The sequence below is a fragment of the Mus musculus genome, chromosome 1, assembly GCF_000001635.26.
Source record: "Mus musculus strain C57BL/6J chromosome 1, GRCm38.p6 C57BL/6J".
Classification (NCBI taxonomy): domain Eukaryota; kingdom Metazoa; phylum Chordata; class Mammalia; order Rodentia; family Muridae; genus Mus; species Mus musculus.
The window spans coordinates 78,125,582-78,147,947 of NC_000067.6; the positions used below are offsets into that span (position 1 = coordinate 78,125,582).

At 41.4% G+C, this 22,366-nt stretch overlaps 1 protein-coding gene across 2 annotated transcripts in view; it reads right to left on the minus strand.

The window, feature by feature from the left end:
* The window catches only part of Pax3 (paired box 3), a 95,870-nt gene that overhangs the window by 24,315 nt on the left and 49,189 nt on the right, over window positions 1-22,366 (minus strand). For both annotated transcript variants that reach the window (NM_001159520.1, NM_008781.4), the window contains exon 5: window positions 6,647-6,852. In NM_001159520.1, coding sequence (NP_001152992.1) covers window positions 6,647-6,852 — 206 coding nt within the window. The remainder of the gene's footprint in view (window positions 1-6,646; window positions 6,853-22,366) is intronic.

Below are 22,366 nucleotides of genomic sequence, written 5' to 3' on the forward strand. Positions count from 1 at the left end.
TCAAGCATTACAATAAAGAAAAATATATCAAGAAAAATAGTTGAGGACCAAAACTTTATTGAAAAACAAACTTAACAGTAAGTTTAGGGTTCCCAAAGGAAAGAGTCCTACTATTTAAACTGAAGCTCCCTCTATCCAAAGCTCTGTTCTAGAAAGAAGCAGGCCCAGAGAAACCCAACCTCCTTGTTTCCAGCCATTTCACCAGAGAATTTTAATGACCTAGCCAATGCCAACCTCAGTATTTCTAGAACCACCCATGCCTGCTAGACACATCACCAAAGGAAAAACATACTGATGACAAGGACAGTGTTCGACCTTTGCCTTGTGTTTTGAAACTCAGTAAACATCTTCCATTTCCAGTGGAAAAAATGAAAACTGTCCTTAAAATGACCTTTTTTGTAAAGACATATATTGACTGAGCATGGTATACTGGAATGGTGCCATCACCCTATACCTAACTGAAGAAGAAATGCTCCTATAACTCAGCATAGAATCATCTGTTTCTAATACGGAATCAACATAAAATCTACTGTATCATGTGAATGCACAATACGGACAGTGGTTCCATCCCCAACAGGTAAAGAGAATTTATGACTTAAAAATGTCTCTTTATCAGGGGCTGAAAAGATATTTCAACAATTAAGAGCGCTGGCTGCTCCTCCAGAGGACCCAGGTTTGATTCTGAGCACCCACGTGATAACTCACAACCATCTGTAACTCCAGTTGTAGAGAATCCACACCTCTTTCCTCCTGCACAGGCACTTATGTGGTGTACAGACATAAAGGAGAGCAAAACGCTCACAAACATGAAAAGAAACGTTTTTAAAGAAATTCCTTGATATTTTGAAAAGAGTAACTTATCGTTGATGTCCTAAGAGTATCTTTGGCTGTAAGGCAGAGAGACCAAGGTTTACAAAGTCAGCTACATAGCTGTTAAGTGTAATTCTTTGACCTATAAGTCAATGTAATTTTATTCTCTCTACATCCTCTATTCTGGCTTCCCATTGCTGCTGGCATGCCAAGCAGATGAGGGCAGGAGGCACACATTGGTTGATTGATAGCCTACTATCATACACAGTTAATTGCCTGTAATTGTCTGTATAATCTCAAATATATTAAATATAACCCCAAATCAAGTTTTTATTTCAATTAATAAATATCAGCCTGGCTCACTGTTACCTTTCAAAGTCTTTTTTACCTTGACATTGAGTCTATCAATAAGGTGAGTCACACGTCTTTTAAAAATGATCTTCAAGTGGATTTCTACCTTATAATATCTGATGGTCACATTCGAACCATTCAAAATTTCTCTATAGTATCATGAAAACTATCAGGGGAAAAAACAATGTATTTAAAACCAAGAGTACACGTTTCATAAAAAATTCCCTTCATGATTAGGTATCTGACTTGTTCAGACTCAACCCTGTAAGTTGGGGTGGGGAGGATTAGTATTTCCACAGCAAAAATGGAGGGGTGCTTTTTAGTCCAGAGGCACCATGCAGACCAATCAGGAGTCAAATCCCAGCTCCCCTTTGACCTTTAATGTTTTGCTTAGTGTCTGTGGAGTTTTGTTCTCTCATTTGCTAAATGAGAACTATACAAACCTACTTCAAGACACAGTTGTAATCATTTAAGAGGTCAATGTAGTAAAGCACTTAAAAGAACATTTAGGAGCTACAAATGTTCAATAAATACTCACTATCAAAATCTCACATGGACACTCCTGAGAATTCCAAGTAAATTCAAGCCTGGCTTAGTGTTTTTCACTCTGTGTTCAACAGCCAAGGCCTTTGGTGCCAACTGGTAAACAGGGAAGTGCCCATAGAACACCTTAAATAATTGGGAGCCAGTTTGACTTGAATGGTGGCTTAGGTCAAATTTGCTTCCAAGTTTCATGGATTAGTGCTAATTGTCCCATGGTGTGAGCCTAATTTTACCCATCAATAAATGACTTGTTCCCATTTTTTTGGTTCCTCCTCCAAGGCAGTCTAACCTACATTATTCCAGATGGGTTATTTCAAATGCAATTTGAAAAAATGGGAAGGAAACCATAATACTCCATCCTTTGAAAGAGAATTCCACAGGACTGTAAAATGCCTCATTAAACACCAGCTTCTGTGATGTGCACTGCTACCAGGCCAAGGAGAATCCATGCCAAGTAGGTAACTTCAGGACATATGGCTGGTTCCCTGGAACCTTTCATTCACTCCTATGTCCTTCTTCTTCCAATGTTCTGCTATTCCCGGCCCTCTCTCCCATCATTGTTGCCACCCAGCCTGTGTGGAGGGAAAGCAGGCAGAGGAGGACTGCCATGTCCTCACGGGTCCACAGACACATGTACACCCAGTCATGGCAATGTCCTGTGGAGAGTGGTGGGTGACTATCGTTTCATTCCATTATGGAGCTCAGGGTTTTCTGTACCTACTCTACCTTCTAAACTATAGAAGAATGTTAGGTGACTTTAGAACTTTTGGGGCTTTCCTAAGAACCCCAAACTTGTAATGCAGAAGATCCTGAGAACTCATTCTGCCTAATAATGTTTCCCCCATTTTTCTTATTTTATTTTATTCTGTAAGTATTTTCTTTTCGTGTATATCCATGTCTGTACATGTATGTCCACGCACATGCATGCTGGATGCCCAAGGAAGTCAGAAGAGGTCATTGGATCACCTGGAACTGAAGTTACAGATGGTTATGAGCTGCTGTGTAGGTGTTGAGAATTGACCAGGGTCTTCTACAAGGTCACCACATGTTCGTATCCACTGATCTGTCTCTCCAGCCCCTTTTAGTAGCTTTCAGTTTAGGGATAAGGGAGATATGATATTTGAAATTATATATAAAATCCCTAGGCAACACTTATGTAAACAGACACACACACCCCATACACACACATACACACACACATGAAATAATCTCATGTTACCCAGCTCTCCAGAAATCCATCCACATTTACCCTGGTGGTCCTTGAACCCATACTCAGATCACCTAATATAATTTACCCTTTACTGAAAGAAAGGAAGAAAGAAAGAAAGAAAGAAAGAAAGAAAGAAAGAAAGAAAGAAAGAAAGAAAGAAAAAGAAAGAAAGAAAGGAACTCAAGTCCAAACTCAACAAAATGTTCTTGGCAAACTGGGACCAAAAAGCCACCCCTTCTAGCTCCTGGTCAAATGCTGTTTCCACAGGTAGCTGCCCTTCATGTCTCCTCTCTTCTTGACAGTAAGAAACTGGCCTAGTTCATCCTAGGATAAAATGCTTACTAAACTGCTTGCATGCCATAAATATGTGCAAGAAATTCTGTCTAATGTAAACTTTCATGTTCCCATTATTTGCTCAAAGAAGTCAACTATTCGTCTGTCTTTGTCTTTGTTTGATAGTTTTCCCTTCTTCTCTTCCTCTTCTTCTGACATTATTTCTAGGCAGAGCCTTTGCTGCCCAACAGAGGATCTTAGGTTGTTGTGTGCTTAGATTTGGCAGTAAAACAAAAAAACCCACGACTGTCCAAATGAATTGCTCTGAAACACTGACAAAGGCCTAAGTTATTATAGCTTTAGTTTCATCTCTATTCAGAAGAGACTGGAACTATTTTTCCTCAAAAGGGTAGAACATGGAATGTAGACATGGTTTGGGGTTTGAGGGTTTGAGGTTTGGTTTTCCCAGGTGCCCCAAATTAACATAACTCACACTTTCTGGCTATCATTCAAACGGGGTTGATTTAGCTACTGCTTTCCCAGACCTTCCTGAGCGCTCCAGCATTTTCTGCTGGCGTTTTCATCAGTGATTAACTGCTCCCTTCTTTTTCCTGCTGGGTTAAGTAAAAGATCCATATGCTGGTTGTTCTAGGGAATTTGTTAGGCTGTAGATCATAGCCTGGTGCAAGACATGATGTGTCTCAAGGGAACTAAAGAAGCCATAAGGAATGTAAAGAGTCACCGGGTTAAAGCCACATTAAGACAGCTGTTACATTAATGAGGGCCCTGCTTTAGAGGGGAGGCCACCATATAGAAAAATATGAACCACTCTTTATTGGTTTGATCCCGTGTCCTCTGAAAGTTAATAGGCTATTATTATAATGCTCTGGCCTTCACTGAGCCAGATGAGAATTTGAGAACTAAACAAGCTATGCGGGCTTGAAACTGATTCTGTTTCCTTCTTCATTTTTGACAAAGGCAAAAAACGAGATAGAGCAGGGACGAACACACTTCAGATTTTCATCCTTCTTTTGTCTCATCATTGAGAAGTTTAGTTTTTATTCATGCTTCATTCAAAGATATTTATAGATCAGTCTTTAGAACCCACCAGTAGGCTGACTTGCTCAGCCATGAAGCACAAGAGCTAAATCCTGACATTGAGTGGACATTCCATGGGATATCTCTGAGCCTCATCACACACTTAAACTGGGCAATCACAGGACTCTATTAGGAGCCAAATACATGTGATATGACTTTTCTAATGTATGTTATATCCATGGTTATAGTATTGCAACATAAGAGAACTATTTCATCTCACTAAGATACAAAGTAAATGCATCCTGGTCCATGGCTAAAGAAGATGGTTTCTGTCCTGTGCAAGAGAAGAGTGCTCTGTCCCAGGGAAGTGGGTAAAAGAACTCAACTTGTTGCAAACTTTTTCTTCCTTCCCTTCCTTCCTTCCTTCCTTCCTTCCTTCCTTCCTTCCTTCCTTCCTTCCTTCCTTCCTTCCTCCCTCCCTCCCTCTCTCTCTCTCTCTCTCTCTCTCTCTCTCTCTCTCTCTCTCTCTCTCTCTGTCTAATTTCACATGGATAAGGTCATGCATCATGTTCACGTACATGTCGAAGCACAAGTACTTTTTTTTTCTCCAAGACTTCATCTTTCCTTTTCTCCATCCACATGATGCATTACTATTGGCACTTGAAACATCTGTGTTTGTTTGTTTGTTTGTTTGTTTGTTTGTGGTTATTTGTATGCTGACTTCCTTGCCCTTATTAGACTGCAGCTCCTGAACAGAACTACTAGCCCATGTCTTCTTCCCTTAACTCTTCTGATACAACTTAGGTCATACAGGAGACTGGTTAAAGCAATTCCTCTCCCTAGACGCTGCAGTTCAAAGATGCTGCTTCATTAGAAAATGCAATGCAGTGGTCATGCTAACATGTTGATAAATCTAGGGACCATGTCAACGACTGAGTAGCTCACTGTCCAAAAGCCTAACTTTGACCATGAAATGCTGGGTATGCCTCCTGTTATTTCCAGTTAGAAAAACTAAACTTATAGAATGACCAAGAGTTCTGGAAATCCCTTAGTCTTGTGTAATATACCAAAAATCTGAAGGGATAGTTCGCTGCTGGTTATGAAAGCATTAGTGTACACTCAAGTTAGACGTGCCAACTAAAATAGCCTTTTCTAGAAGCCCTCCCAAAGAGTTCAGAACATAATGTTGAAGAAGTGGCCCAGCTGGTGAAAGGTGCCTGAAATCAAACTTAATTATATGAGTTTAATCCCCAGAACCCATATAGAGGAAGGATAAACTAACTCCTACAAGTTGTCCTCTGACCTCCGGATATAATACACATATAAAGAAATTAATTAATATAAAAAAATAAAAAATAATTAAACATGATCATCCTAGTTTTCTTTCTGTTGCTGTGATAAATTCAACCAAAAGCAACTTGAGGAGGAAAGGATTCATTTCATCTTATGCTTTACAGTCCCTCGTCCATTTGAGGAAGCCGCGACATGAACCTGGAGGCAGGAGCAGAATCAGAAACCTTGGAGGAGCACTGCTCACTGGCTTGATTCCTCGGGCTCATGCTCAACCTGGACCACTTGCCTAGGAATGGCACCACACACAGTGGCTAGACCCTCCTGCATCAATTAGCAATCAAGAAGATGGCCCTGGCAGACATGCTCAGAGGCCAATCTGATGGAGGCAATCCCTCAGTTGGACACATTCCTCTTTCTACTTGTGTCAAGTTGACAACCAAACTCGGGCATCACAACGATCTTAAAATAATATAATTGCTTCCAAACTATGCAATCTGTAAAAGAAGAGGGAGGTTGTATTTTTTGCACATTTTCCTCATTGTAAGGCCACAGATGGAACACGTGGGAGCCCGTGGTTTCTATATGAGCAGGCAGCAATGTTAGCTTAGGCAATTATTTAACTAGCTGAAGTTTCTATTTCCTCATCCACAGATTGGGGGTGGGAACTATGTCAACTAAGGGCTTTGGTGATGATTCATGAGTTAATTGTGTGAAATATAAGACTTAAAATTGTGCCTCGAGCAGAAATAACCACTCCAAATATGTTTGCTATTACCTGGGAACCACCCTCAAGAGCCATATAGTTTCTGGTACACTATCCGGATCCTACTGTTGAGTGAGCAGGAATAGAATGAACTTCTGTGTGCTATAAACATGGCCTCCAACAGCAACCAAAGCCAACAGATACTCGTTCATTCTAAGCACTGTTCACTGTTGCTAATATGGTTTTCTTGGCTTCAAACACTTCTTGGCTGTATGTTGTAAGGTCAGCGTTTAGGAGGCCTTTGAATCCGTACCAGCCCGGGCTACTTAGTAAGATCAAACAAACAACGAAAACGGTTCCCATGAGGAGACCCCGGAGATTCCTCCCTGGATGGGAGGAAGTCCCCGACATCCGGGCATCAGTACCTGCACTCGGGCCTCGGTAAGCTTCGCCCTCTGGGCCAGCTCCTCCCTGGTGTAAATGTCTGGGTAGTGGGTTCTCTCGAAAGCCCGCTCCAGTTCCTCCAGCTGCTCTGCCGTGAAGGTGGTTCTGCTCCTGCGCTGCTTCCTCTTCAGCGGTAAATCAGGTTCAGAGTCAATATCGGAGCCTTCATCTGACTGAGGTGCAGAGGCTAAAAGCACAGGAAGAGGAAAAAAAAACAAAGTTAAGTTGAATCCAAAAGCAAGTCTTCCCAGCCATAGTGACTGGAAGCCTGAAGTACTTACTCCATGAGAAGACACCGACCCTCTTTGTATCACACTATCGGGCTATTAAATGGCTTTCAGTATCTTCTCCTAGTCTGTCTCCCTGCTGCAAATCCCCCTTGAAATATTTGCCATGAGCCTCCGTTATTCTGAGCTCTTAGGAAATGCCGGGTCTTATTCCGTTTTCACAAGCCTACATTTAGCACTCATCCGTGTAATAAATGAAATACGTCTCCCTACGCAGCCCAGGCTGGTCCTGACCTCAAAATCCTCCTGCTTAATCTCCCCAAGTGCTGGGATTTCAGGGGTGTGCCACCATACGTGGCTTTTAATTCGTTTTCTGATAAATTTCTAGTAATGATGGAGGAGAACAAATGAGAGCTAAGTATAATGACATGTATGTATGAAAATGCCATGAGGAGACCAATTATTTTAAAATTAAATTAGTAAATTAGTAACTTTTAAAATTAAAATTTACTATCTTTTAAGTAATTGTGATTTAAAAATATTTTAAAATTGACTTAGTGCCTCAAAATAATGAATAACAGTAAACTATTAAAGATTCCCACATACTTTAGGCTCCAATACTATCTTTAAAAATCAGTATCCCATCACTAGAAACTGGGAAATACTTTAAGGAGAATTTCTGTTTTATTAATGGTAATCTCAAGAACTAATCCAAAAGGGAGACACTGTCTGGTGAGCCATCCCTAAAGTGAAGTTCAAAGTCGGAGTCTCTGCTGAGGCAGAGTAGCAGCCTGGATTAGCTGCCTGACTGCAGGAGCCCAGGGCAAAAAGGGAACGGTAGGCCCCCTGTTCAAAAGTTATCACAAATTTCAAGAGAGCATTAATCAGTGCTAAGACCCCTCTCGGTACCCTGCATGACTGCACAGGACCAAAGACCCTGAAGCTGAACCCTACTGTGGTTTCTCCCAAAGCAGCCTATATTTTTTTCTATATTAATGCCGGGGGTGAGCTTTATAATTTAGTATGCAAGTGACCAGAAAAAGAAGTGGGGTCCAGAGAATGAGATAGAAATGGCATGAACAGCCTACTTCTTTTGGGGGGTGGGGAGTGGGTGGCGGGGATTTGTTTTGGGTTTTGCTTGTTGTTTTTGGTTTTGGTTTTGGTTTGGTTTGGTTTTTTTTTTTTTTTTTTTAAGATTTTTGAGACAGGGTTTCTCTGTATAGCCTTGGCTGAACTCACTCTGTAGACCAGGCTGGCCTTGAACTCACAGAGCTCTACCTACCTCTGCCTCCTGAGTTCTAGGACTAAAGGCTTGGACCTCTACCAACTACACCACCACCACAACCACTGCCCACTCCACTACCACCCCTGAGCAAGATCTGAGTTCTTTAAGGAAGAAGTTATAAGAAGAACTTGAAAAGTTTGGTGCCATTCCTAGGCCACCATTTGATGGGGAAGAGGTAGTATATAGTCCTCCTTGTAGATGCCAAGAGAGTGTTAGTGCATCCACCACAAATCCATTCCCATAACCGAGTACCTGTTGACCTATAAGGAGAAGTTTCTGTGATTAGAAGACATTCAAACCGAGGGCACTGCACAAGAGAGCTGTCCTTACCAGACATGGGGCAAAAGATGGAGAGCTGTCCAGAGCTATCAGGGATAGAGTCTGAGACATGAGCAGGAGCCACAGTGGCTTTGCTCCTGAGCATATTCAAATGTACCCTAAAACCTCCCCCAAAGAACTAGGGACAGGGAATGGCCTTGAAAGGATTGAGATGTCCTGTGACAAAGGACACACCAAGAAGAAAACCGCAGAGTCCTCAAGTCAACATCAAGGTAGGGGGTGTCAAGATGGCCAAGTGGTTAAAGGCCCTTGCCACATAAGCCTGACAAACAGTCTGATCGCCAAGAATCGTGTAAACATGAAAGAAGACTCTACACAGTTGTCCCCCTAACTTCCAGGTATGCACCTAACACGTAAGCGTGTGTGTGCGGGCACACACACACACACACACACACACACAAACCACATCACACCATATTTACAACTCAGGATGGTAGGATCAGACAAGTACTGAGAAAACACAATGACTTCCATATTTATAGTTCCTTGTCCTGTTGAAGGCAGGGTCCCACTGCTTAGCCGAAACCAGCTTCAAACTCCATGTGTTGTCAAGACTGGTGTCAAACTCCTAATCTTCCTGCCTCGGCCTCCCAACAGCCGGGATCACAAGTGTATGTCACCATGCCAAGCATACACTTAAAGTTCACAAGTGTATGTCACCATGCCAAGCATACACTTAAAGTTCTTCTTTAAGTTTTATTATTTACATCTCTGAGGGTGAGGAATGGGGGCGCTGGAGAACCAGCACACACGAGGAGGTCAGAGGACAGCTTCTGGGACTCAGTTCTCTCCTTCTGCTCTGTGGCTCCTGTAGACCAGACTCGGGTTGTCAGGCCATGGAGCCTTCTCTCTGGACCCAGTATTTCTAGTTTCTTAAGACCAAATGTAATTCTGTCCTACTGAAATTCAAACTTCATGTATCATAGGACGAGTTATAAGCTTTCCAAAAGGTAAAATGAGTCCCTAGGCCTGATTTTACGTTTTCTAATATTTTAATACTTCCATATTTGAGGCACACCTAAGGACTTTGAGAGGAGGAAGCAGTGAATTCGTCACTAATTAAAGAAGATACAGTTGGAAGCCAGTGTACTGCACATAAAAGTGACATGTTCATCTATGACACATTTAGTGTGCTTGCAGCACGGCATGGCCTGCTTTGTCACTAATATAAAATCACCACAAGCTTAGGGGCTAAGGAGACAGGTGTTGGATGACACTTGAAGAACAACTTCTAGCAAATAGTCCACGTTAGTGATTTTACATCTCAAAACTCTTGAGCATATTAAATGTTTCCTGCCACATTTTACCCACAACCAGCACCTTTTCATATGCATGTTTAAACTGTGAGCCTGAACCCTCCTGGAGAAGCAAATTGCCTATTTCCCAAAAAAGCAACTCATTTCCACAGGGTGTTTTCCTTTCTTCCCCATTCCAGATCACTGTTGTTCTGATTTCTCTTTCACGGTGAGTGTAGGTGAAAGGCTCAGCAGAGTTAGAAGTCTTTCCAGAAGCTTCTCCTGGCTGTGAGGACCCTAAATCTTCACGTCCACATTCTGTTACTCTGATCCCATTAGGGAAAGGTATGTGGAAATTTTCATGTTTCCTTGGGGACTCTCTGGGGTTATTAAATTCTCCCAAGTAAATATGATGTGCCATGCACTGTCAGGTCAATTAATCAAAATCATCTCTGGTTTCTGAAGAAAAAGGCTGCTTGGATTTATAAGCACCACCAAGAATTAATCCTGCAGGTCAAGACCACCATGTTTTACCTAACAATCAATATCCCCAGAAAATAAATTCTGTGAGTTCAAGGCCCTCTCCCTGACTTGCTCCTGCTGGGCTTGGCACACAGTAGGTGCTTAATAATTGCAAGTTGAATGAATTTTTAAAAAGTACATGGCAGATTTTCAATTTTCCTCTGACTCTGACTTCTCTGCTAATCTACTTCGGTAAGATAAAGACTGTTGTCTGTTACCCTCCCAATATCTATTTAGAGGTATGTGGGTCTATGAATTCTTAAAAATTATTTTCAAAGTTTTCTAAGCATTTGTATAGATCTATGTGTCTTGAAAATGATTTTTTTCAAAAAAATTGTGTGGGTGTGTTTGTATGTGTGTGTGTGTTTGTGTGTGTGTATGTGTGTGTGTGTTAAGAACCTACCTCAAGTTAACAATTAAAAATATTCAGAATTTCTTAACTCAACAGGACAACCTTTTCTGCCACAAATAAAATTCTCTAACGAGCTAACAAATCCCTCCTTTTACTTCTAAGCCAAAGTAAAAAGTGCTCAACAGCAGCATCTCGGGAGACAGAGAGGAAATGATTGTCTTGATTTCTCGACTGGAGAATTATTTAAACCAACTGATCATTTTTGGCAATACAAAGCCACAATTTTACAAGCTAATTGTAACTTCTCCCCATCTGTAAACCCCAAAAGGATGTGGGCTTTAAAATATGTAAAGTCAGCAATCCAAGGTTAATTGACCAGCTAGGAAAAATCTAGCTCTTTCTAAGATGGAAATACTACTATTTCTTCTATTACTCAATCGAAGGAAAACTTAACATTTGTACAGAACCAGCCTAATTCACAATAAGTAAGTGAATTTGGATCATCCAGTTTTCACGAGGAGCAAATCTCAATTTAAGTCTCAATTTTATAGCACATAGAGACTATTTTCTTATAGTTAACCTCTTAGTCACATTCTGCATTATCAAGCTAGTAGAAAAAACTAGATAGCAGATCCGACACACAATATAGAAAGGAAAGCAAGCCTTTTAAAGGCAGCCTGATCTAAAGAAATAAAAGGTTTTCTCCTCCTCTCCTCCTCTTCATCGTCCTCCTCCTCCTCTTCATTGTCCTCCTCCTCCTTCCTCTTCATCCTCCTCCTCCTCCTCCATAAAAATCCTGATGCTATGACTTGGGACCTAGACAGGGAGATGTCTCAGCAATGAATTGCTAGGCTCTATAAACTAGTTCTATATGCTCTCACTGACATCTTCATATGCAAAATGTGTTGTGCTATAACTCATTAGAGAGATTGTTTTCAAAGTTCAACTTTCAGAATAGCTCTCATTTAAAAAAAAATACACACCTGTATGCATCGCACTGTAAGCATGGTCTAAAATGCAAATGCTATTGCTTTGAACTGTAACACACTCAGATTCTTTTAAATCCCAACCCTGAAGGTCACTTCACTGTGAATGTTTTGTCTTGTTTGTTTTTACTCTGTTTTCAAATTCCCTCCGTAGTGCAGACTCTGACTTCCACACCGCTTTAGTGCCATTTCTCAAGGTGCCATGGATCAAACGTTTTAAGATGATGGACGATCTCTCTCTCTCCCTCCCTTTCTCTCTCTTGGCAAAGCAAAGAAAGACTCATCACCTTGGGCACAGCAAAAGAAATGGAGAACCCCAGGGTTATTCAGCTCATGCAGTCAAAGATTTGTCCCAGGCCTGTGTGACTTCAGAAGACAGGCTTCGCTTGTCACTTGGTATACCCTAAGTAGCATACACACACATACACATATATGTACACATATACAAACACAAACACACATGCACAAATACACACACAAAACACACTATCCTTTTGAAGAGGCATGGGAGAAATGAACCAAAATAGGAATTCAGATGCCAGTCATCTCGCTGTCAGTCACTTTTGCTACCATTTCCCTCAAATTTTCAAACACTTCCTGAAACAAATAAAAATTGTCAGGAGCAGCCCACTTGCGCTAATACTCCACACCAAATGCAAGACTTTCCTGATGTAATTCAGGTCCGGGAAACTTCGCTAGGTTCTTTAAAAGTTCAAGGTCTTGTTGTTTTGTTTTGTTTTGTTTTGTTTTGTTTTGTTTATAAAAATTCCTAAAAAGTGAACCCATTTTGCTAAGATATTAGATAGATGTAAGATGAAAACAGTTTCACCTTCCCGTTTCACGTGGCCTCACAAACCATTTCCTGGGCCTAACTCCAGAGGCAGCTTGGAACCCAGTGCTAGCAACAAACAGCTGAAGGGACTGTTCATTTATCTCTTCATTAAAGTCTTCCTTGGAAAGTTGTTGTTGTTATTATTATTATTGTAAAGTGTTTTGTAAAAGGCTATCAGGAGCTGGACAATCTTTCAAAAAAAAGAGAGAAAGAATAAAGAACTTGAAACACATAGGAACATCCATTAGTTATTTAATCTAAATATATACGTACATACATGCATACATGCACCAGGACCTTTGGAAAGTATAGTCCCCTTTCTGGGTAAGTGGGTGTCTAACTCAGCATTTTTATAAATCCAGTGTGTCTTTGTCTACCTCCAGCTAGTTTTGCATTTTCGGAGGTGAATTTTCAGTTATCATGTTGATTTCACATTAACTCCTAAGATGGAACTTGGGGAAATGAATGTCATCACTAAAAAGAATAAAGGAATAAGACAACTGTCACACCCCACTGGAAGACAAATTCTTCCCTCAGAAAATAAATCGAACTGGGAAGAGAAGGCAAAAGTACCACCACCAGTGGCCTAACCATGAAGCTTAATTAAAGATGGAATTAGAGAATTAGAGAGTGTGTCTTTGTCCCTTAGCCCCTGGTGACCTCTTCTGTAGCCTCGGGAAATATTTCATCCTAGTTAACACTATTATACATGAAATCTCGCCTCAAGTTTATAGGGATTTAGTCACATGGAATTCTGTAATTATTGGTTTCTAGACAAATATAATTCAGAGATGGGAGTCAGGCAAAGAAGAAAAAGAAAAAAAGAAACAAAGTAATTCACAAGCATGCATTTGGTGTACTCTACTGTCTGTCTTCTCAGCAAGCCCTTTTATTTGAATAATTAAAGACTCAAATCATGAAGGCCATTTAAACTCCAGGTTTGCCCTAGATATATTACAATGGGATTTACAGACAAGGAAGAAGGTGGAGGCATCTCTGGAGGCCCAACTTCATAGTCATCCTTCATTTCCCTAAGATGGCCCCAGACCAGACCCCCGCAGGCTTTCCCTTGGCTTCTATGTGTCCGGACTAATCTTGTCCCCCTTTTAGCCCACTGATAAAAGGACAAGATAAAAACAAGAATACTTCCAAGAGCTCCCTGACTCCGTTCCCAGGGATCTGAGGGTAACTACAGTATATTCTGGAAAATCTTTAGCAGATTGGCTACACCCCTTGCCTGATTGCAGGATTCTCCCAGGCCTGTGACTTTTACCGTTCCGTGGACCAGTAAGCAATTTTCAGATCTGAAGTCGCCCCTTTACACTGAGAAAGACATGAACGACCTCTCCCGTGTTTACTCGGGTGAAAGTCAGGAACGAAGCAAGACTGATACTCCCTCCGCGGACCCAGAGTAAATGACAAATGACATTTTCCCTTTGTGATCTTTGAGATTTTTGTTGACTTATTTGGAGGCTTTTGTTGGATCCCAAGAAATGGCCTGTGGCTGAGTCCTATTCTAGCGATTTCCACGCTCCATCTGTGGAATCCATCAACAGGGCATTTACCCTCATTCAGGGTTCTGACACCTGCCTAGCAGGGTGCAGGAGACACAAAGAAAGCCAGAGTGGATGAGAAAGGGGAGGTTGGGTGTTTTTCTTTTTTTCTTTCTTTCTTTCTTTCTTTTTTTTTCCTAGAGAAGGGAGGAGGGGGAGTTTGAAATGGATGCACAGTAGGGGTTAATCCAAGCCAGTTCAGAGATGTCGGCACCTGCGTGCTTCTCTTCCACATTAATTCACAAGCTACAAAGTAAACCAGGACAATGTTTTTATCGTTTTTAAACTGTACGTATGTCAAGAAAATAAAGGAATCATACTTATGAAAGGAACAAGGCAAAGATTTGAAAAGAGTAAAAAAAACCATAAGAGCAAGAACCGGTATATGATTTAACACCAAGCAATAAATTATTCTTTCCAGAGTTCTTATCCCAGACTGGAATTCAAACAATGAACTTTTCAAAGTTTTTCTTAGCTTATATTAATTATACATAAAAGTGGGTTTCACTATATTTCCACACATAATAATATATTTTGAATATATTCAGTCCCCATCCCCTTATTGACACTCCCTTCCGTTTCTGATAGCTCCTGTCCTCTTCCAAGCTTACCCTTCCCCCTCCCCCATTTCTCAGCTGATAGACAAAGAGAGATGGTTTAAAAATCTAATCAATGGGTTTCGATGTGGTGAGCAATGGTTATTTTGTTTTTAATTTCATATATCATTTCCATCCCAAATGTGATTTTAAAAGAGGATTCTTAGCAAATTTTTACTCCCGTGCGTGTGCATGTGCGTGCGTGTGTGTGTGTGTGTGTGTGTGTGTGTGTGTGTGTGTTTGTGTTTGTGTGTAGTTTCTGAAAAGGCTACGCAAGCCTTTCTCAAGGAAATATACTTTCAAGAACACTAAATTTAATTAAGCCTCTGCAGTCTGTTACCTACCCAGGTCCTGCCCAACCCCTGGTCTGTGGGCTTGTTTAAATGTTCCTGGATGCCCTTCCTCTCAGACCCAGGCACTTCCCTTCGAAGCTGTCGCCTCTCAGCATGAGGTCATTAGAAGGAAAATAAGCTCCTGCCAGGTTGGGGCTAATCAAAATAACACAAATAGACCCTGACACTCAACAACTCCCTCAGTGCCTGCCGTCCTGGGAGGAGAGTACAGATTGGTTATGAATATGGCCTGATGCACACGGGTCCAGGAGGGCCCCTGCTCCTCTCCCAGGGAGAGATTTCAAGTGCACAACATGAGCCCTTGGGTGTTTATTTAAGATAAGGGTTAGCAAACAGACTAGCAGGATGGCCACGCGCTTCAGAGGCTCTGAGCTCCACAGCTCCAAACACACCTGTGTCCTAAAGTTTCCTGACAAAGAGACACCTTTCTCTAGGTGGCAGTCTCTGCCGTCAGGTGGCACCTGTCCGTTGGCCTCTCCAATGGCTTCCTCTGTTACAACGTTGCTGGACAGAAAGATCTATGTCCGTTCCTTCATGCATATGCGGGTCTCTGCTAATAGTTCGTTTTGAGCATTGCGAATGCTCTCCAGGTAACACTTCACTGAAGGAAGCAACAATTGGCCAGCCCGTGCTTTTTAAGCACTTCTTTTCAAGGGTTCAAAGCAAAGGAAAAAATCTTTATTGCTTTAGGAGATACTGATACTGACCCAATTAGGCCAGTGGTTTCTTACATCCTTTAAATCCTTTGTCTTGGAGGATGGTGTGTGTGTGTGTGTGTGTGTGTGTGTGTGTGTGTGTGTGTGTGTGTGTGTGTGTAGAGAATTCCATTAGCAACATGAATCCAACTATCTCCCCCAGAATATCTCTACACCCTCCATGTACACCCACAAATGACTTTTATATGTTTTTTTAAAATAATAATAATAACGTATAAAAGTCCATAGAAACTGCCACTAGAGCCCCTCAAAGAGAAAAAAAAAACGAGACTAAATCCCCCAAGAAAATGTGTCGCTATTCAATTAGGAAAACTGATTAGTTAACTAATTAATCGGCTAACAGCTTTCTAAGAATAGTCTCCCACGATAAGAACTTTCCCCTCAAGAGCTTAAAAGTCAGTCATAATTAAAATTGAGAGCTGGGGCTACAACGGGTATCCAGGCTCCCTAAGAGCCGCTAGCTCATTCTAGCTAAGAAAGGTAATTTGCACGCTGACGGGGAACAGGAAAACGGTACTTCTGAAAGGCAAAGGGCCAAGTGACTTCTGTTTACAATTGCCAAGAAAGAGGCCATTATTGGCCATATGGGCCACAATTGCCCTCTTATCACAGGCTGGCCATCGTGTCCTTTGGGAGCTGTTAATGAACTGGGTAATTGAGCTGCTGACATGTGTTACCAAAACAAAACAATAGGAAGAAGAGACAAATGAACATTTTATTTGCCAATCAGAGTAGGTTCAGCTTTTCACTGAGCCGCGGCTAAGTGACTGGCTAGATGCGTAAAACAGTGCATTGAAAGCCGGCAGATGCAGGCCCAAGAATAGTTAACTGACAGCTTATGGCCCATCTGTGCTTAACATTTTGTTAAAGAAATTACTTGATTTGCTAAAGAGACGACTCTGTACAGCTGCCCTGAGTTCTGTGTTGTAAGAGATAAATCATTAGCTAAACTGTTCCATGCTTAAAATGATAATGCTTATTAACAATTATGTCTGGACATTTTGTCAGCACAGCTTGATACAGTCACTGCTGACTAAAGTGTGACAACCCATAGATATCCAACAGAATGTATTTGGGAACGAGGGGGACACAACACCACACATCATCCGGACAACAGACATTTTAATCTTACAAATAAATAGAAATTTCTAAGGTGTCACAAATGAACCACTAAACTCTCTGACATGGAATATAAAACCAGGCTCCATCCAGTTATAATGCATCTGGAATCCACTTTTGTCCTCTTCTTCTTCTTCTTTTTTTTTTCAAAACTGCTAGATATTAGACATGTTCTCATCTTGTAGTGTTAACCATTAATTTCACTGATGATAGGAGAAAAAATAAACATTCCCTTCTAGATACATCAATTTCCCAAATGTACTTTATTCCTTTGGAGAAAAGAAATTTTTTTCCCCTCATAGTTGGGGGAAGAAAAAAAAAACCATGTTGCAAAAGACCAGTTTCAAAGGGGATTTGGCTGTTGTTTTTGTTACTGTGGCTGAATTGAAACCATATTTTTTTTTTCTGGACCAAGCGGGTTCATTCCTTGCCACATAAGACAAGTTACCTCGGAAGCCATAGGCCACCGTTAACTGGTGAACTAGAGGCAGAGAACAGATCTCAAAACCCTTTCTGGGATTGTTTCTTCACCAAGTTGGGCAAACTGGCTTGTTGGTATCAGGTCCTACCCTGCCAGACTCACAGCCAGCTCCTCTGCGTGCATCTTTCTGTCATCACCAAGCTACAGATGAGAAAACAAGGAGGTCCAGAGGGAAAAACCAAGGCTACCCTAACAGAAGACCCTCTTTACCCTATCGTTTGAGGCGGGAAGGATTACAGAGAAGACTGTGGTCAAGGTTGCTATTTCTCTCCCTTTCTGGTCTTGACTCCAAAATTAGTCAACCCTAAAAATCAATTGTGAAAACATGGACGGGAAAGGTGAGGGGTGAGCTCCGTGGGGGTTGGCGTGTGTGTGTGTGTGTGTGTGTTTGTGTGTGTGTACTGTGCTAAGTGCAGTTACTAAGAAAGGACTCTGACTATGAAAATTAAGCCTAAGTTATGTTTATAGAACTTAAAATAAGACACAGTCCGTTCAATAAGGCCAAGGGCAAACAAGAGCCTGGCCTACATTCATATTTTCCACTATCAAATGCTTTTGCCGTTGTGTACATAAACTGCTTCAAAGCCAACAAGTAAACGAAGGCTCAATAAGATATAGACTAGGTAACAAGTTACACAGAGAACCTTTCAGGGGGTAGAAAACAAAAGAATGCTTTGGCCAACCCTTATTAAGACAAGACTACCCAAAGGCACACAAAACCCCACAGCCTGATCCACACGTAAGCTTGGCCAGGATTAGCATGACACAAGATGTTTGGAAACTAGAAGAAAGACAGACTTAAGAAGAAAGTTAAATACGACTCCAGCTTTGTGGGACGGGGGAGAGCTGTGCAAAGAAGAGAAAAACAGTGAAGTGAAGTGCACAGCGTGCATCTTTGACAAAACTGCAGAATCATTACTAAGAAGCCCCGAGGCCATATCCTTCTGAGGAGCAAAGAGGTCACCCCCAAATCACACATCACTCAACAAACACTTACTGGATGTTTATGATGTGGCTGATATCCTTACTCGCAGGCATGTAAATATGAATAATTTATGGACTCTAAACTCAAAAAAGTGAAATACCTTTCCTAGCATCCTTCCTCAGGGCCAAAGAAAGAGCACATAGAAGAGAAAACAGAGCAGTGCCCTGGGGCAGCAGAGACATGAAACACTCCTCTCAAGGCTGAAAAAACCTAGATAGATACATTGTTTATTAAATAACAGAGCTTTAGATTTTGTGAGCCTAAGATCTTTAATATAGAGATCAAAAATAATGTGCCCTTGTTGTAGCTGACACATCCCATATGGCGTTTTAAGATTGGCTCTTTGCTTTCCATTTTTCTCTTGGGTTCTGTAAAGAAGAAAGGGCAGTATGCACAGGGAGCTTGTTTTGAAACTCCAAACCTTATCTGGGTCAATTATTGCTTGTCGGAAGATAGCAAGAGGTAATAACCGAACATAAATGAAAAAGGAAACTTTCTTCCTGGAGGAAACAGAGAAGGCTTGGCTTAATTTTCACTGGCAGAGGGATTAGTAACAAACTCAACGTCATCATCCAAAATCATGCCTGGATCTGCACCGAGAGGGAAACATCCAGAGGGCCAGGGAGGGAGGGATAATGTATCAAAAGAGACCCATGGTCCCTGTGTGCATCTCCAGAAAGTGTCCCATTCTAGTTGGGAGGTGGGCTTTCAGACTGATGTCACAGCCTACCAAAGGGCTTTGTAGAAGACCAGGCAAACCAGTCAAACTACTAAATGGATAAAGTGAAGAGCTTTATTCAAAGTGGGAATGGCCACTTTGAAATGTTGTCTTTTCTTTGTCTCCAGGCAACAGGCTCAGTGATGTCAAAGCTTAGAGTAAGGAAGGATGCATGTTATGATGACAAACTTAGCACTCAGGATACAGACAAGGGGAGTTCAAATACACACAGACCCTCCTCCGGTCTGACATAGGGGTAGCTTCTTAGCCTTCTGAACGAGTTTTCTTATCAGTAAGATAGGATTTCAAACGCCAAAAAGCTATCAAGAATAGTTTATGGAAATCCGAACAAAAAATACACGTAAACAATAGTTTCTCCATGTGGGGAATCCTCAGCCAATCCCCTTGCCCTCCCTTACCAGGGGCAGAAAAACAACATGAAGAAAGACCATCCCTAAATCCCAACACTGAAAGACAAATAAACACAGAACGTTGATAGCATGTGTCCGAGCTCCCAGGTTTGTGGAATCACCTTATTGTCCGATCCTATGCCGTTCTCTCTTTTGAAGACTTGACCATAGACAGCTAATCTGTGTGTCCACCAAGGCCCAGCTCATCTCAGACCTAATCCATTCACAGATCCAAAACAGAGGCCAGGCTTTCTCATATCCACCTGGCCTGGGCCAGACCTCTGTGCTTCAGGGTCCACATTAAAGAAGACAGGAAGAGGAGTAAGTCCCACTGCCCAAGTACTCAGAACAAGAAGCCCAAACTCAGTGGAAAGAAAGCAAGCAGCCTAAAACAAAGCAGGTCGTTTTTGTGTTTATGGGGAGAAACTTTAGGTTTTGGTGGTAATTATATACAATTTTTATTTTTTTTATCTTAAGCAGATTGCTGTTGTTTTAGTTTTAAGTGGGTTTTGTTTTATTTTGTTTGAGACACGTTTTAATCTTATATCTATTGAAACAGAGCAACAGGAGATAAAATGGAGCACAGTTTTGAACAATTTCTATCAGGTCATTCTGATTAGCTACCACGGCCACTTGGGAATGGGGTCAGCTACTCAACTCCAGAAGGCGAGGTGAAGACTTTGTAAGTCACCTTCTATTTATGAGTGACGCTGGCAAGGTCATTTCTATCTGCGTTGTCTTTTTAGGAGACATCTTGTAGAACCAGAAGGAAGTGGATATGTGGAAGAGGGCAAAAGGAGGTACAGAAGCAAGAAGCAAGAAAGGAGGGAGAAAGAGAGAGGGAAGGAAGAAAGGAGGGAGGAATAGAGGGAGGGAAAGAGGAGAGAAAGGAGAGAGAGAAGGAGGGAGTGGAGGAGGGAGGGATGGAGAGACGAAGAGGAAAAAGAGAAGGGGGAGAGAAAGTGAAAGAGGAGCAGAGAGGAGGGGAGACGATTAGAGTCTTTTTATTTCTAGAAAATAATTAATAGTAAGGCAATAAATAAGTGGTTTCAGAGTCAGTAGACTGACCACAGCCATATTTTTTTTTCTCCATCAGTTTCTGAGAACAACTGTTTTGGAGTTAGCATAGTGTGTCTGTTCCAAAGAAGGAGGATTAGAAATTTGAGAGCCTGATGTGTCCTGGTCCAAAAAAAATGGTCCCACCCATAGCCTCCAGTGACCTGACTATAGTCACTCAGGGATCTATCAGGACAGAAGCCAGAATTTAAAGATACCACTGCATGGTGCAGTTTACAGTCTAGTCTCATTGTTCATCTCCAAAGTGTCATGAGCAAAGTTATAAATTATGATATTTCACTATTTCTGTTCCCATATTATAAAAAAAAACATTATAAAAGAAAATCCAGGTGGTGTCTGAAAATCAGAAACAACAGCAGCAGCAGCATGAAGAACAACCAGTATGATTTTAAACTAGATGATTAAATCATATAAATGGATGACAGAGCCACACAACATAGGGTCAGACTACAGCACTGTGTTTTTATCCGCTCTTTGGTTTTGTGTATATTGTTAATAACATGTAAGGTTTTTTTAAAGCTTTCTTGACAAGGGGCATGCTATAAAACAAACGAAAGTCTTCCAGCAACCCACAAAAGAATCGACTTTTGTTATTTTAGGAGTAACTGGAGATGTGTCAGAGTTGGTGTTCGTATTTTGAGGCTGTGGAGCACCTCTCCCCTATGTCCCCAACACCTACAGCTGCAGTTAATGCGCAGTTAATGGGATCCGTACTCACCTCTGTTGGAGGGCAACCAGAAAGATGCTTCTATAGTGAGGGTATGGAACCTGTCCAAATGAGCATGCTCATTCACCTCTCCTAGCCTCCCTACACATAGGCCACAGCTTTAAGGCCTGAGTCATCAGAGGTGACTGTTAATTACGGCCATCCCTCCCTATCCCCCATTTCTAGCAGGGTTGCAATTATGTGGGAGGAGTGCTCTCCAGCCGCCTTCTTCTTCAGAATAGAAGAAGCCAGAACAGGAAGAGTGTGTTAATGACCTGTGTAAGCCTGAGCCCAGTGGCTAGTGAAGGAAGACAACAGCCCCGATAATTAGCAACATAATTAAATGGCAAGAAGAAAACCAGGGACTGACCACAATTTCAAATTGCTTTCTATAGGCTCTCTCAAGGCACTCTTGTTTTATCCTGAAGGCTGCTTGTCCTAAAACTTTAAAAATCACCTCAAGGATTGTCAGGGACTCTTCTGAAAGTATACATCGAACCACAACATGGAGGTTTGGTGAATTGAAAGAGATTCCTCATGCCTCCTTAAATTCCCTACCTAGACCTTCCGATTCTAATCTCTATCTATCTCCACTTTACCTCACAGTCAAATCAGTAATTGGCTTGGACTGGATGGTTCATTGACTTCTATTCTTCAGTCAGCAGCAGCAGCAAGTACCTCCTTCCACCAAAGAAGCCCCAGCTCAGGACTTAAGGAAATAAATCGAAGTGTATTGCACTCGACTGCGCTCCAGAAAAAAAATAAAAATCATGCACACACATACACACATACACACACAACCACACAACCACACACACACACCACACACACCACACAACCACACAACCACACACACACACGACACACACATACGCACATACACTGTATCAATCATTTTAAGAACTAATCTTTATAATAAGGTTATTTTTTATTTCTTCTATCTAAAGTTTCGTTTCCCCTTAGCTCTTCATATAGCCTTGTGGGCTAGAGGTTCCCATCTTGTTTTTTTTTTTTTAAATGAAGCTGATACTTGATGTATTTAAAAGAAACTTGCTCAAAATTTCAGCAAGTCAGCTAGATAATAGAGTTACAAAAATAAGCCATCTTCACTCAAACACAGCCAGAAATTATATGGGGTCCTCTATTCCTTTGTATCAATCACAGATTTTGTCTTTTCATTCAAATCCTACCTATGGTCAAATAATGATC